Raw genomic sequence first — 17,053 nt, forward strand, 5'->3', positions numbered from 1 at the left:
AGCTGAGATTTCCAAGTGAGACAGCAGTCAGCCCCAAGTCCCAACCAATTGCGTTGGGCAGCAAAATTCAACAAACATAACTGATACTACTGTGAATCTCCATTCAGCAAACACAGTCATGCAAAATAGGTCCACGGTATAGAATACTCGGGGTCTTATTTCTCACCATCTTCCTTTTACAAAATAACAATGGCAATTTAATTTATTTGTAGGTTCTTTCTCGTAACTTGTGTTTTTGCTCGTGATGGTTGACAGTATGCATTATACCCATGATGTGGAAGGACACTCACAAAAGGGTATTGTCTAGGATGTTGACATATGAATAATTTTCAACCTATGGTTGATGATGATTCAGTCTAGTTCATTTGTATTATGTAGAGAACTGGAGATTTGGCAATGAGTACAAGTAATCCAATCAACGGGTTTAAATGGAATCATAAGACTGCATTTGTACTGCAACTTTAACACTACAGTACACAGTATTTTTCTGGGTAGAAACAATGCAATACTGTAGTGTAAACAAAGTACTACCTAGGCTGGAACCCATATTGCAGCACCATTACTTAGACTGGTAGCTGCAGTATAAATGCAGCCCTAATCACGTGGGAATAGTTAGGAACATAGAAATAGGAGTAGGCCATTCAACCCCTCAAGCTGTGAAGCCATTCAATTAGATCATGAGTGATCGCCATGTACTTACTGTCTAAAGATAAGAACATAAGAACATAAGAAATAGGAGCAGCAGTAGGCCAATCGGCCCCTCGAGCCTGCTCCACCATTCAATAAGATCATGGCTGATCTGATCCGAACCTCAAATCTAAATTCATGTCCAATTTCCTGCCCGCTCCCCGTAACCCCTAATTCCCTTTACTTCTAGGAAACTGTCGATTTCTGTTTTAAATTTATTTAATGATGTAGCTTCCACAGCTTCCTGGGGCAGCAAATTCCACAGACCTACTACCCTCTGAGTGAAGAAGTTTCTCCTCATCTCAGTTTTGAAAGAGCAGCCCCCTAGTTCTAGTTTCACCCATCCTTGGGAACATCCTTACCGCATCCACCCGATCAAGCCCCTTCACAATCTTATATGTTTCAATAAGATCGCCTCTCATTCTTCTGAACTCCAATAAGTAGAGTCCCAATCTACTCAACCTCTCCTCATATGTCCGCCCCCTCATCCCCGGGATTAACCGAGTGAACCTTCTTTGTACTGCCTCGAGAGCAAGTATGTCTTTTCTTAAGTATGGACACCAAAACTGTATGCAGTATTCCAGGTGCGGTCTCATCAATACCTTATATAACTGCAGCAATACCTCCCTGTTTTTATATTCTATCCCCCTTGCAATAAAAGCCAACATTCCGTTGGCCTTCTTGATCACCTGCTGCACCTGCATATTAACTTTTTGATCTTCTTGCACTAGGACCCCCAGATCCCTTTGTACTGCAGTACTTTCCAGTTTCTCGCCATTAAGATAATAACTTGCACTCTGATTTTTCCTCCCAAAGTGCATAACCTCACATTTTCCAATATCTTACCATTCGGTTGATTTTCCAATTGGACATTATAGAAAGGGTCCAAATAGATGTTATCCAAATAGGATGCCAGAGACGTCAAAGGACTAAAAGATAGGGTGGTGTAGTACTGATGTTCTGTTCTAGGTGGCACCAGCACATTTAGTAAATACCAAGGTACACAAATATAGCCAGAGGCAGAAATTAGCCGAATTTCTAAAATTTTTAAAATTAGGCTGTGTCGTAATACCTACATTTTTTTGTGATAGCCAGTTAACACCATCACGTTAACAAAGACACACACAAAAGCACTAACCAACATCTGAAGACCATACAAACCAGGAGAGCTAATGAGAAAGGAAATTAAATGCAGCTGTTTCTCAAACTATAAAAAGGTGAATTATGGTCACCATTTTCAATATGTTCTGTCCTTCAAACATATTAATCAAACAGCATCTTTTATTCAGGGGACTCATCAATTTTAGATTACTTGGATTCTAAAATTAATGCTAAAACATCAGCACTTTAGCACACTGACAGGCACAAAGAATAACAGCAAGCTTACTTCAATAAAAGGATGATGTATAGTATTAGGACTATGTTACATGTGGTGGAAATATCGACAAAACAATGTAAACAACTGGACACAATTGCATTGTAGGTGGTCGAGATGGAAATGATTGCACTTTGTTGGATGCAAATTGTAAACCCTGAATATTGCCATGCAACGCCAGGCTTTATTTGCCTTTTCTTTGCTATACTGCATTCCAAAGTTAATTTCTGGAGTTCTGCAAATCAGGAAGTAGACATGTATGTTATGATCAAATGCTAACTAGAGGTTATGTGAATTTACGAAGGTCTGTGAAGCACCTTTAATTACAAGTGTGATTTATACACACAGTTAACATATTTCATTATTAGAGTGACCATTTTCTTATTGCCATTAAATATAGTGCACTCGGATTAAAATTTTAAACACGAAAGATGATTAGCAAAATTTACTACCAGAATATGTTTCACCTCTTTCTACCTATACAGAAAAAACTGCAATCAGAAACAGCATCAAACTACACAGAATAAAATATTTGGAAAAGTTTCAATTATGTGTACATCGTCAAAAAAAAAATACAGCAATACGAGTTTAAATGTTTCACTGAATGACACTGCAATAACTAACTCTGGCTTTCCCCACACATTTTCCTTCTTTATTCATCATTACAATACACTGAGTAGCAGTACTTTACAGATTAATGATAAAAAACATTCCTGCAAACAAGACAAACTCAAATGTTTAGCTGACTAACGAATAAATCGTCCTCAGACTTGCCATAAAAAAAGATTTCAAAATGGTGAGGAGAGTTATTTTAACCCTGACATTTAATCCATGGACATAAATCACTTGAAGGTTTCTTATTCTTTAACAATGAGTTGAACAAACATGAAGGCAATTATAAAACTAAACCACATAATAAAAAAATCAAATCTATGATCAAATTAGACCTCAGCCCAGATATAGCACCAACATAATAAATATACTTATTAATCACAAATTATGGTAATTAACTGACAACTGATCTATAACCACAAGTTAACATTACAAACAATAATTAAATAGTAACTGATATTTATTATTTCACCAAATTGAAGCACAAGGACAGTTTGCTTTGTTACGATTAAAAGCAGCAGTGTTGGTCTTGGCTATTAGGCCAGAGAAATCTATTGGCAAAGCTTATATCAAGCTCAAGCAGGTTTTGCTATGTATACTGGGCCAAAAATGTTATCAGTCATGCCACAGAGCTACTAAATCTGTTTGCACAGTCTCTTTAGATGATACTTATGAAATAAGCTAAAATTAAGTTTTTGGTTTACAATCCTGGTTTGAGGCACAGCTTCACAATTAACCATAACAGGGATGGAATATAGACAAGCCACTCCATCTATTTGTAATATAGAAAGCAAATGGAGTACTTTTAGGCATTTTTGTTTGACAGTGACTTTCCTGGATTGTATTGTAAGTTATGTATGGTGAATGAACTGTGACCACGATAGATTTTGTGCATAAATTCATAATTAGCTTCAGAGGGCTCGATTCATTTTTTTTCTTATCTGTTCTGGGGACGTTGTTGACGCTGGCAAGACCAGATTTATTGCCCAGCCCAAATTCCCCGGAGAAGGTGCTAGCGCCCACCTCTTGAATCACTCGAGTCCTTGTGACAATGGAGCTATACTTGGCCCGCTCCACGTCCTCATCTACTTGCTGCCCCTTGGCAACGTCAATAGCCAATGTTGCTTCTTACATCCTCCTCCATTCACATCCTCCTACTGCCTTCCAACCCCACGTCCTTATGCACCACCCTGGGAGGGGGGGGGGGGGGGGGAGGGGGAAATAAAAACTTCCCAAATCACTTACAACTGTCTAAGCCTTTGGCTCTTCATTCACCACAATATTTCTGTAGCCGTTGATCTGCTCAATCACTCCCTCATCTCAGCCTTTGATGCCCTTGTTCCCAGTAAAATCTTTACTCTCTCATATCCTTGTCATTTCCCCTGGTATGGTCCCCACCCTCATTCCTTCAAGTCCAAGAACGCAGGCTTGCACATATCTGGCACACAACTAGTTTAGCCATTTATCGCCAAATCAGGCTGGACCACATCAAGCACTGACGGGCTCTGCTCTCCTACACCAGGACTGCTCACCATTCCAGGATCATCCTGGAAAGCAAAGATAACCCCTGGCTTCTTTTCTCCACTACCAGCAGTCTCCTTAATCCCTTCCCTTCTGCCACCTCCACCCGCACATCCAACGTGTGAGGACTCCTGGATGTCTTTGTCCTCAAGATTGAGACCATCCGTTCAGTTGCTTCTGCTACATCCCTTCTGCCCCACCAAGGCAAGCCTCCCCGAGGTACTCCCAGCACCCTAGCTCTCAACCTGCATCTCCTCTAGTTTCTCTTCTGTCCCCCCTCATGCCTTCTCCGAGCTTATCTTGTCCATGAGACCCATCTTCTGCTCTCCCAACCCCACTTCCACTAAACTGCTGACCACCCATCTTCCCTTCCTGGCCCCCACTGTCCCCCTCCTTAAAAAAATTCCACCCTCTATCCTTGCAAACTACTGCCCATCTCCAATCTCCCTTACCTCTCCAAAGTCCTTAAATGTATTGTCGCCTCCCAAATCCGTGCCCATCTTTCCTACAACTCCATATTTGAATCTTTCCAATCAGGTTTCCGACCCAGCCACAGCACTGAAACAGCCCTAATCAAAGTCAAAAATGACATTCTCTGTGACTGAGATATGGGGTCCTTCTCAACCTCTCTGTAGCCTTCGACACAGTCAATACTCTTACCTATGGCAACCTGTAATGGTGTAGAGGACCTCTGCAGCCTCTTCCAAAGCCTCATCTAGTTGTAAACCTCAATGGTATCATCCAAAGACGCTGACGACACTCACCCATCCCCTCTGTGCTTATTGATATACATTGGCTCCAGGTGCCCAACGCCTTCAATGTAAAATTCTCATCCTTGTGTTCAAATCCCTTCATGGCCTTGCCCCACTCTATTTCTGTAACCTCCTCTGGTCCTCAAACTCTGAGAATTCTGCATTCCTCTAACTCTTGGCTCAAATGCATGCCCCAGTCCCTTCTAACAATCACTGGCCATGTTTTCAGCCATTTCGGTCCTAAACTCTGGAATTCCCTCCTTAAACCTCTCTGCTTCTCCGTGAAGACCATCCATTAAAACATACCTCTTCGACTACGGTTTTAGTTAACTCTACCAATATCATCTTCATTAGCGTGGTGTCATTTTTTCTCTGATTACACTTCTGTGAAGTGCCTTAGGATGTTTTTTCTACATTGAAGGCACTATATATGTTGTTGCCGTTGACCAGAGCATATCCAGCAATAGCTTCTCTTCTTGCCCCTGCAAGATTACTTCTGGAGTCCTCCAAGGATCTATCCTTGGCCCTCTCCTCTTCCTATGTTCATCTACCTGCTTTTCCTTGGTGACCTCATCCGAAGTCTTTGGGTCTGCTTCCATGTGTTTGCTGACGACACCTAGCTTTACCTCTCCATCACCTCCCTTGACCCCTCCACTGCCTCTTTCCAAAATCCAGTCCTGAATGAGCTGCAATTTCCTACAGTCAAGTATTGAAAAGACCTAAGCCATCGTCATCAAGACCAGGGAGAGATTGAAACACAAGGATGAAACATTTTAATTTTGAGATACAACAACAATTTGTATTTTTATAGTGCCTTTGATGTAGAAAAACATCCTGAAGAAAGAGATTCAGGCAGGGTGACTAAAAGTTTGGTCATTATGATTGGTCACTTGAAGTAATGGCGGGCTGCAGGAGACTCTGGAACCATGCCCCACTATGCGTCAGAATCTTCAGGGGAGGAGGAGAAAAATCAGGAGATTTTTTTTGGGGGGGGGGCTGCTGGGTGGGAGGGGTGGAAACACAATTAGTTTGCTTTGCTTTCTGTACTTTTCCTCATTTCTTCTCAGCAAGGATCATGTACCATATCGTTAGCACACGGATTTAAATGCTCAATGTACATATATCTATAAGTTTTGCATATAGCATGAATTTCCTGTAAGCATCACACTTGCTTCCCATCGCACATCCAATGTCACAATTCAGTGCATCCTCTGATTCGCCATGAGCAATGCCATGCAAAATCTGCTAGTAATTAAGAATAACCCATGGGCTTAGGTTAAAAGTATCTATACCTGAATAGTTTGTGAAGTTTTTGAGATCCTCCAGATTTATTGGTATTTGTGCTCCAGATATCAAAACCTAATAACAGAAAAAAAAAATTGTAATATTTGAAAATGTAATAGCTTTGTAATAGACATTAGGCTCTCCATTTCCCCACAATTTTCCTTAAGAAAAAAAATAATACCTTTCTGTATGAAATTTATGGTAATATTCTGCCATTATTACATTGCAATCTAAATTTCATTCCCCAGTTTCCCTTCCGCTCATCATTCACCATATCCAACACCCTTTAAAGTGCTTTGAGACATCTTTCTTTATGGTGGGAGCATTATACAAATCTAAGTTGCTGTGATCAGGCATATTATTCAGTTATTGCAATTTTTTATCGGCTATAATACAACTGCCAATTTATACCATACAATAAAAATAATCCTGATGCATAAAAGAATCTGCAACTATAGCCTAGCAGTATCAGCAGAAAAAATGTGTAAGTATTATGTTATAAAAACATATGAAAGTAAATGAGTAACAGACAGCTAATTAAGAGGTTTGCATTCTCATGATTTAGGTCATCATCTGGACCCCTTCATTAAAAGGCAGATTTATTAATTGATATACAAGCCATTGACTATTTAAAAACATCTGGCTCAGTTGATAGATGTAATGTCCAATGTGGATCTGAGCTATATAGACCCAGAATGCTCCAGGTTTGATCCTTGGTCTGACATGTCAGCAGAAATCCTAGCTCATTTTTCCCCACTTCCCCTAGCCCAGAGACTCAGATCAATTGCAACCACTTCATCCTCCCACCCCACCACTACAATGAGCCAACTGATCACAGATCTGGTATGCACCACCAGGAAGCAGAATCAATAGTAGCTTTCAAAAGGGAATGGGATATATAACTGAAAAGGAGACACTTGCAGGGCTATGGGGAAAGAGCAGCGGAGTGGAACTATTTGGACAGGTCTTTCAAAGAACCGGCACTGACATGATGGGCCACATGACCTCCTTCTGTGCTGTTTGATTCTATGTCGTCAGCAATTGAACCTGGAACTTATCTTGTCTGTATGCTCGGTTCCACACCACATGTTGCAATGACTCTGGGCTACAGAAGAATTTAAAAATTCATAATCAAAAGGGACCTGAATATTTTCTCATAATTATGTAATGTTACCAGCCTTCATTCTATGAAAAGTTTCTAGAAAGTGCGGTTATTAACTAAATTAGTCAAGATAAAACAATGCTATTCTATGAGAAATATTGCTAGTAATCTTTGTAACTCCTGTATGTAACTGTTGGAAGTAATTTATGAAGTACACCACTGATGTTAGAAAAAGAGCTATTGGAGCTGTGAAACAAAACTTCTATCCATCTTTAAAAGCTGAATAAAATTTGGAAACTGTAAATGCTATTAAGTCTTCAAACTTCAATAGTTGTAAAAGCGTAGTTAAGCTAAAGCTACCATTGCATTATTCCTACAAAAATAACAGATTTCCCAGAACAGTATTGTTGGAGTTTGGATCACAAAAAATGTTATCAGGCTAGATTTTTAATTCTTATCGGGATATTTTATATTTCTTAAAAGCGATAATAAAATCCACTAACAAGTTTCTTCCATCAGATGGTGAATGAATGCCTTTGGTGAAGAAAGTTTCTGGTGGTGTGACATTACATATTATATAGATGGTTTACCTGAAGCTCTTGTTGATCAAACATCCTCAGCCACTCCAGGTTCACAACATTAGCCACCCCCTGTCTGAATGCAAGGCAGTGTGGTCGGATCTGCTTGTTAAGCCTGTAGTCCGCAACAAGATGAATGTAGGCTATCCTGTTAGCACTGGTAACGGGAATATCCTTCCCACCAGCCTTCAGCTCCACCACCTAACACACAAAAGGTTTTCAGTCAGAATACCGTAGAAATCTTTTAATTGCACTCAGTAAACATTTAAGGAACATACAGGGCCAGAAACAACCACTGCGGACCATCTGCCCTCATCATCTGGAAATACCACATCCCATAATACCTCTGAGCTCTTTCCCAAATGTTTGCAGAGATTGTGCACTAAATTTTAAACTTTCCCTTCATGTCACGCTCTCTGTAATTGGGTATTTTTGCAGTGATCATATTTTTTGCAGACCAGCCATTTCAGAGAAAGCAGCAAAAATATTTTTTATGCGAAGTAACAACTTGTACAGCATACATACATTTTGATTAACATGTATATTTTTGATATTGTGGTTTTGATATCACTCTAGAAAATGTAATTCTAATTAACAAATTTATTCAAATATGTCATTACCAACTCAGCACATTTGTTGACATTAATATTGGATATTTATACATTAATTTAAGTTGTTTATCCGCCTTTAGATACAGAAACTTTGCCTAATGATTTACACTTCCAGCTTAGCATTGGTGAGAGGATGAAATCGCTGAATCAAACCTAAACTTGCAGTGTAAATGCATCATTCGAAGAACAGAATTCAAAGTTACTTTGGCTCACTCAGTATATGGTGACGTTATTATTTTAAACCTACATTAAACCTCAGGGCAGTGTCCTCGGCCCAACCATCTTCAGCTGCTTCATCAATGACCTTCCCTCCATCATAAGGTCAGAAATGGGGATGTTCGCTGATGATTGCAGTGTTCAGTTCCATTCGCAACCCCTCAAATAATGAAGCTGTCCGAGCCCGCATGCAGCAAGACCTGGACAACATCCAGGTTTGGGCTCATAAGTGGCAAGTAACATTCGCGCCAGACAAGTGCCAGGCAATGACCATCTCCAACAAGAGAGAGTCTAATCACCTCCCCTTGACATTCAACGGCATTACCATTGCCGAATCCCCCACCATCAACATCCTGGGGGTCACCATTGACCAGAAACTTAACTGGACCAGCCATATAAATACTGTGGCTACAAGAGCAGGTCAGAGGCTGGGTATTCTGCAGCGAGTGACTCGCCTCCTGGCTCCCCAAAGCCTTTCGACCATCTACAAGGCACAAGTCAGGAGTGTGATGGAATACTCTCCACTTGCCTGGATGAGTGCAGCTCCAACAACACTCAAGAAGCTCGACGCCATCCAGGACAAAGCAACCCACTTGATTGGCACCCCATCCACCACCCTAAACATTCACTCCCTTCACCACCGCATCACTGTGGCTGCAGTGTGTACCATCCACAGGATGCACAGCAGCAACTCACCAAGGCTTCTTCGACAGCACCTTCCAAACCCGAGACCTCTAACACCTAGAAGGACAAGAGCAGCAGGGACATGGGAATACCACCACCTGCACATTCCCCTCCAAGTCACACGCCATCCCGACTTGGAAATACGTCACCGTTCCTTCATTGTCGCTGGGTCAAAATCCTGGAAATCCCTTCCTAACAGCACTGTGGGAGAACCTTCACCACACGGACTGCAGCGGTTCAAGAAGGCGGCTCACCACCACCTTCTCAAGGGCAATAAATGCCGGCCTGGCCAGCGACGCCCACATCCCATGAACGAATAAAAAAAAAGGCTGGGTATTCTGTGGCGAGTGACTCACCTCCTGACTCCCCAAAGCCTTTCCATCATCTACAAAGCACAAGTCAGGAGTGTGATGGAATACTCTCCACTTGACTGGGTGAGTGCAACTCCAACAACACTCAAGGAGCTCAACACCATTCAGGACAAAGCAGCCTGCTTGATTGGTACCCCATCCACCACCCTAAACATTCACTCCCTTCACCACCAGCACAGAGTGTGTACTATATTTACAGCTGGCTAGTCTAATGAGTGCAGGAGTCACCAATGCAGCCCTACGTGGCCAGAGGAGCTTTGCTGAGGTGCATTATAGGGAGACATCGGCATTGCGTGATCCATTCCAATCCTGCAGTGATTTTTGTTTTAAATGAGGAGATTCAGATAAGTGAACAGCAGAGTTAAAATACTAATGGTCATGTATGGGGATGCACTGATGGACCAGAAAAGTATGAGCCATTGTTGCACTGAAATATACTGCCTTTCCAGGGATTTTCACAGTTGGTATAGAATAACACATTTTTTAAAAAAGTTAGGTAAGAATTATCTTTTTGTTAAGATGTCATTTTTATCGTCTTTGTGGGTTCAAGGAATTGCTACACAAAAATAAGTTTGGCAAGGGAGGGTACATTTTTGCATTAAACTACAATTTTAAAATATACCACGATTACAGGGCTACAGCAACTGTACAGCTATAAAAAAAATCCTGAACAGCATTCAGTTGCTGGAGTTAATTTCAATTTAAAAATCTATCAATACAAGTTTGTTTTAGGGACTTCAGTTTTTCCTCTCAATTAAATGCAACAAACATGTTTCTACAGCAATCTTGAAGGAAATCTCTGAAATGTGTTGAGCAAAGGATATTATTGTCAGTCATGCATTCTGAATTACAAATGTCAAAGGTCAGTGCCATAGTAATTACAGCAGAACTATTCAAACACTAAAGCCTTGTGTTGCTGTGTAAAACTGCCTGTGGAAATTAGCTGAAAGGTTAGCAATTTTTACTACTGATTTTAGGACTGCACCAGTAAAGTAATGATTTTATTTAAAGCTAAGGGGAAGACAGACCAAAGGTCACAATGTTAAAATCATTTATTCTATTCTCAATTCAAGAGCTCTCTAGTTTACTGAAGTTTGCTTTATGCTAAGTCATGATTTACGAAAACCAGTGTACACAACTTTCTTGTGCTCAAATTATAATTCAAATAATGTTAAAATTACTTCAGAAAACATATATAAAGAGAAGTTAATAACACAAGTAAAACTAAGCAAACAGGTATGGTAATAAACAGGTGACAACCACACTGAGGAAACACTGCTCTAACTTCAAATAACATAGCTAGGGTCCAAATTACCAGTGTTTATGACAGTGGAAAAGGACAATGATAAAAACTAGAAAAATAATTGAGAAAAAGATAATTGTCAGCTGTTTTGTACACAGTTACACCAGGCCGGACATACAACCTCATTCACACCTCAAACTATTGAAATGGTCAATAAAACTGTATCTCCGTCGAAGAATTGTACAAAGATCACTGCCACAAGTGTGCTCTATCTGTTCAATCTGTCCTGCAATCAGATAATTTCATTAATTATTAACTGTGATTCAAAAAATTTGCAGGACCAACCTGTGCTTCTCCAAGCTCATTGTTTACCACTGTGAAATTGAGTCCAAGTTCCTCAACATCATCTTCATAGCTCTTTAGGAAAAGCAGGTTTTTGTACATTTCAGGATCTAATGAGGCAAGGTGATGAATGTCAACGTCTGCACTAGTCCCCAAGAGCTTGGACAAAAAGAAGCTGGCAAATGGAAGCTCTACCAACATGTTTTCATATAGGGCCTGCAACAAAACAAAACAAGAGAATTAGGCAATAATCAGCATTTCTTTGATTTTTCCGTCGGAGCAGCAGCAATCACCTTAGTTCCCACTCTCAGTCAATCATCTGATTTACTTGAGTACACACTCTACCACAGCCAAACACCAGGGGTCGCTAACGCAATTATGAAAATCAAACATCCAGGCTTTCAATTTGACAGTACAAATTTCACTCCTTAAATATTAGTGGATTAAAATGTAAAAGAATGATTGTGTCCTCATGACTACAAGCAAGCTACGCACTCAGTAATTAAGAACATAAAAACATAAGACACAATGGGCCGAATGGCCTCCTTCTGTGCCATGAATTTCTATGATTCTATAATAGGAGAAGCAGTAGTCCAGAAAGCCCCTCGAGCCTTTCAATAAGATCAAGGCTGATCTTCGACCTCAACTCCACTTTCCCACCCGATCCCCATATCCCTTGATTCCCCTAGAGTCCAAAAATCGATCAATCTCAGCCTTGAATATATGCAACAACTGAGCACCCACAGCCCTTTGGGGTAGAGAATGCCAAAGATTCACAACCCTCAGTGAAGAAATTTCTCCTCATTTCAGTCCGAAATGGCCGACCTCTTCTCCTGAGACGATGCCCCCTAGTTCTAGACTCTCCAGCCAGGGGAAACATTCTTTTTTTTATTATTCGTTCATGGGATGTGGGCATCGCTGGTGAGGCCGGCATTTATTGCCCATCCCTAATCGCCCTTGAGAAGGTGGTGGTGAGCCGCCTTCTTGAACTGTTGCAGTCCGTGTGGCGAAGGTTCTCCCACAGAGCTGTTAGGAAGGGAGTTCCAGGATTTTGACCGAGCGACAATGAAGGAACGGCAATATATTTCCAAGTCGGGATGGTGTGTGACTTGGAGGGGAATGTGCAGATGGTGTTGTTCCCATGCACCTGCTGCTCTCGTCCTTCCAGGTGGTAGAGGTCGCGGGTTTGGGAGGTGCTGTCGAAGAAGCCTTGGCGAGTTGTTGCAGTGCATCCTGTGGATGGTATACACTGCAGCCACTGTGCGCCGGTGGTGAAGGGAGTGACTGTTAAGGGAGGTGGATGGGGTGCCAATCAAGCGGGCTGTTTTGTCCTGGATGGTGTCGAGCTTCTTGAGTGTTGTTGGAGCTGCACTCATCCAGGCAAGTGGAGAGTATTCCATCACATTCCTGACTTGTGCCTTGTAGATGGTGGAAAGGCTTTTGGGGGGGGGGGGCGGGGGCGGGGGTTGTCAGGAGCTGAGTCACTCGCTGCAGAATACCCAGCCTCTGACCTGCTCTTGTAGCCACAGTATTTATATGGCTGGTCCAGTTAAGTTTCTGGTCAATGGTGACCCGCAGGATGTTGATGGTGGGGGATTCGGCGATGGTAATGCCGTTGAATGTTAAGGGGAGGTGGTTAGACTCTCTCTTGTTGGAGATGGTCATTGCCTAGCATTTGTCTGGCACGAATGTTACTTGCCACTTATGAGCCCAAGCCTGGATGTTGTCCAGGTCTTGCTGCATGCGGGCTCGGACTGCTTCATTATCTGAGGGGTTGTGAATGGAACTGAACACAGTGCAATCATCTGCGAACATCCCCATTTCTGACCTTATGATGGAGGGCAGGTCATTGATGAAGCAGCTGAAGATGGTTGGGCCTAGGACACTGCCTTGAGGAACTCCTGCAGCAATGTCCTGGGGCTGAGATGATTGGCCTCCAACAACTACTGCCATCTTCCTTTGTGCTAGGTATGACTCTAACCACTGGAGAGTTCTCCCCGATTCCCATTGACTTCAATTTTACAAGGGCTCCTTGGTGCCACACTCGGTCAAATGCTGCCTTGATGTCAAGAGCAGTCACTCTCACCTCACCTCACCTCTGGAATTCAGCTCTTTTGTCCACGTTTGGACCAAGGCTGTAATGAGGTCTGGAGCCGAGTGGTCCTGGCTGAACCCAAACTGAGCATCGGTGAGCAGGTTATTGGTGAGTAAGTGCCGCTTGATAGCACTGTCGACGACACCTTCCATCACTTTGCTGATGATTGAGTGGACTGATGGGGCGGGAATTGGCCGGATTGGATTTGTCCTGCCTTTTGTGGACAGGACATACCTGGGCAATTTTCCACATTGTCGGGTAGATGCCAGTGTTGAGGCTGTACTGGAACAGCTTGGCTAGAGGCGCAGCTAGTTCTGGGGCACAAGTCTTCAGCACTACAGCCGGGATGTTGTCGGGGCCCATAGCCTTTGCTCTATCCAGTGCACTCAGCCGTTTCTTGATATCGCGTGGAGTGAATCGAATTGGCTGAAGACTGGCTTCTGTGATGGTGGGGATATCGGGAGGAGGCGGAGATGGATCATCCACTCGGCACTTCTGGCTGAAGATGGTTGCAAACACTTCAGCCTTGTCTTTTGCATTCACGTGCTGGACTCCGCCATCATTGAGGATGGGGATGTTTGCAGAGCCTCCTCCTGTTAGTTGTTTAACTGTCCACCACCATTCACGACTGGATGTGGCAGGACTGCAGAGCTTTGATCTGATCCATTGGTTGTGGAATCGCTTAGTTCTGTCTATAGCATGTTGCTTCTGCTGTTTAGCATGCATGTAGTCCTGAGTTGTCGCTTCACCAGGTTGGCACCTCATTTTTAGGTACATCTGGTGCTGCTCCTGGCATGCTCGTCTACACTCCTCATTGATCCAGGGTTGACCCCTGGCTTGTTGGTAATGGTAGAGTGAGGAATATGCCGGGCCATGAGGTTACAGATTGTGCTGGAATACAATTCTGCTGCTGCCTCATGGATGCCCAGTTTTGAGCTGCTAGATCTGTTCTGAATCTATCCCATTTAGCACAGTGGTAGTGCCACACAACACGTTGGATGGTATCCTCCACGAGGACTGTGCGGTGGTCACTCCTACCAACACGGTCATGGACAGATGCATTTGCGACAGGTGGATTGGTGAGGACGAGGTCAAGTAGGTTTTTCCCTCGTGTTGGTTCACTCACTGGATGTTCGCTGATGACTGCACAGTGTTCGGTTCCATTCGCAACCCCTCAGATAATGAAGCAGTCCGAGCCTGCATGCAGCAAGACCTGGACAACATCCAGGCTTGGGCTGATAAGTGGCAAGTAACATTCGCGCCAGATAAGTGCCAGGCAATGACCATCTCCAACAAGAGAGAGTCTAACCACCTCCCCTTGACATTCAACGGCATTACCATCGCCGAATCCCCCACCATCAACATCCTGGGGGTCACCATTGACCAGAAACTTAACTGGACCAGCCATATAAATACTGTGGCTACGAGAGCAGGTCAGAGGCTGGGTATTCTGCGTCGAGTGACTCACCTCCTAACTCCCCAAAGCCTTTCCACCATCTACAAGGCACAAGTCAGGAGTGTGATGGAATACTCTCCACTTGCCTGGATGAGTGCAGCTCCAACAACACTCAAGAAGCTCGACACCATCCAAGATAAAGCAGCCCGCTTGATTGGCACCCCATCCACCACCCTAAACATTCACTCCCTTCACCACCGGCGCATTGTGGCTGCAGTGTGCACCATCCACAGGATGCACTGCAGCAACTCGCCAAGGCTTCTTCGACAGCACCTCCCAAACCCGCGACCTCTACCACCTAGAAGGACAAGGGCAGCAGGCGCATGGGAACAACACCACCTGCACGTTCCCCTCCAAGTCACACACCATCCCGACTTGGAAATATATCGCCGTTCCTTCATTGTCGCTGGGTCAAAATCCTGGAACTCCCTTCCTAACAGCACTGTGGGAGAACCGTCACCACACGGACTGCAGCGGTTCAAGAAGGCGGCTCACCACCACCTTCTCGAGGGCAATTAGGGATGGGCAATAAATGCCGGCCTTGCCAGCGACGCCCACAACCCGTGAACGAATTAAAAAAAAAAAAAACCTGCCGCAGGCCCAGTCTGGCAGCTCTGTCCTTCAAGACTCGGCCAGCTCGGTCAGTTGTGGTGCTCCCGAGCCACTCTTGGTGATGGACATTGAAGTCCCCCACCCAGAGTACATTCTGTGCCCTTGCTTCCCTCAGTGCTTCCTCCAAGTGGTGCTCAACATGGACGACTACTGATTCATCAGCTGAGGGAGGACGGTAGGTGGTAATCAGCAGGAGGTTTCCTTGCCCATGTTTGACCTGATGCCATGAGATTTCATGGGGTCCAGAGTCAATGTTGAGGACTCAGGGCCACTCCCTCCTGACTGTATATCACTGTACCGCCACCTCTGGTGGGACTGTCCTGCCGGTGGGACAGGACATAGCCAGGGATAGTGATGGAAGAGTCTGGGACGTTGGCTGAAAGGTATGATTCTGTGAGTATGGCTGTATCAGGCTGTTGCTTGACTCGTCTGTGGGACAAATCTCCCAATTTTGGCACAAGTCCCCAGATGTTAGTGAGGAGGACTTTGCAGGGTCGACTGGGCTTGGTTTGCCTTTGTCGTGTCCGGTGCCTGGTGGTCCGATGCCGCGTGGTCCATCCAGTTTTACTCATGACTTTTTTTTTTAAGCGAGACTGTGTAACGGAGTGGCTTGCTGGGCCATTTCAGTGGGCAATTGAGAATCAACCACATTGCTGTGGGTCTGGAGTCACATATAGGCCCAGACTGGGTAAGGACATTAGTGAACCAGATGGGTTTTTACGGCAATCCGGTCGTTTCATGGCCACCATTGCTGAGTATGGCACCAAGGAGTCCTAGTAAAATTGAAGTCAATGGGAATCAGGGGGAAAACTCTCCAGTGGCTGAAGTCATACCTAGCACAAAGAAACATGGTAGTGGTTGTTGGAGGCCAATCATCGCAGCCCCAGGACATTGCTGCAGGAGTTCCTCAGGGCAGTGTCCTGGGCCCAACCAACTTCAGCTGCTTCATCAATGACCTTCCCTCCATCATAAGATCAGAAATGGGTACGTTCGCTGATGATTGCACAGTGTTCAGTTCCATTCACAACCCCTCAGATAATGAAGCAGTCTGAGCCCACATTCACCTGACGAAGGAGAAAGCCTCCGAAAGCTTGTGATTTTCAAATAAAATTGTTGGACTATAACCTGGTGTTGTAAGATTCCTTACAGTTCCCATTGGCGGAAGGGTCAAGAATCAGAGGACACAGATTTAAGGTGATTGGCAAAAGAATCAAAGGCGACATGTGAAAAAACTTTTTTTTTTACACAGCAAGTGGTTACAATCTGGAATGCACTGACAAAGTGGGTAGTGGAGGCAGATTCAATCGTGGCTTTCAAAAAGGGAATTGGATAAATACTAGAAGGGAAAAAATTTGCAGGGCTACGGGGAAAGGGTGGGGGGAGTTGGGCCAGCTGGATTGCTCTCAGAGAACTGGCATGGGCTCGACGGGCTGAATGGTCTCCATCTGTGCTGTAACCATTCTACGATTCCAACTGTGTTCTGTGAGCTGTGAGGAACATAGGGACAGGAGT

At 43.7% G+C, this 17,053-nt stretch overlaps 1 protein-coding gene across 2 annotated transcripts in view; it reads right to left on the minus strand.

Moving 5' to 3' along the window:
- The window catches only part of ube3c (ubiquitin protein ligase E3C), a 199,220-nt gene that overhangs the window by 23,732 nt on the left and 158,435 nt on the right, over window positions 1–17,053 (minus strand). For both annotated transcript variants that reach the window (XM_068008212.1, XM_068008216.1), the window contains exons 20-22: window positions 11,382–11,594; window positions 7,924–8,112; window positions 6,240–6,306 (exon numbers count right to left, since the gene is read on the minus strand). In XM_068008212.1, coding sequence (XP_067864313.1) covers window positions 6,240–6,306; window positions 7,924–8,112; window positions 11,382–11,594 — 469 coding nt within the window. The remainder of the gene's footprint in view (window positions 1–6,239; window positions 6,307–7,923; window positions 8,113–11,381; window positions 11,595–17,053) is intronic.

This window comes from Heptranchias perlo, chromosome 2, assembly GCF_035084215.1.
Source record: "Heptranchias perlo isolate sHepPer1 chromosome 2, sHepPer1.hap1, whole genome shotgun sequence".
Taxonomy (NCBI): domain Eukaryota; kingdom Metazoa; phylum Chordata; class Chondrichthyes; order Hexanchiformes; family Hexanchidae; genus Heptranchias; species Heptranchias perlo.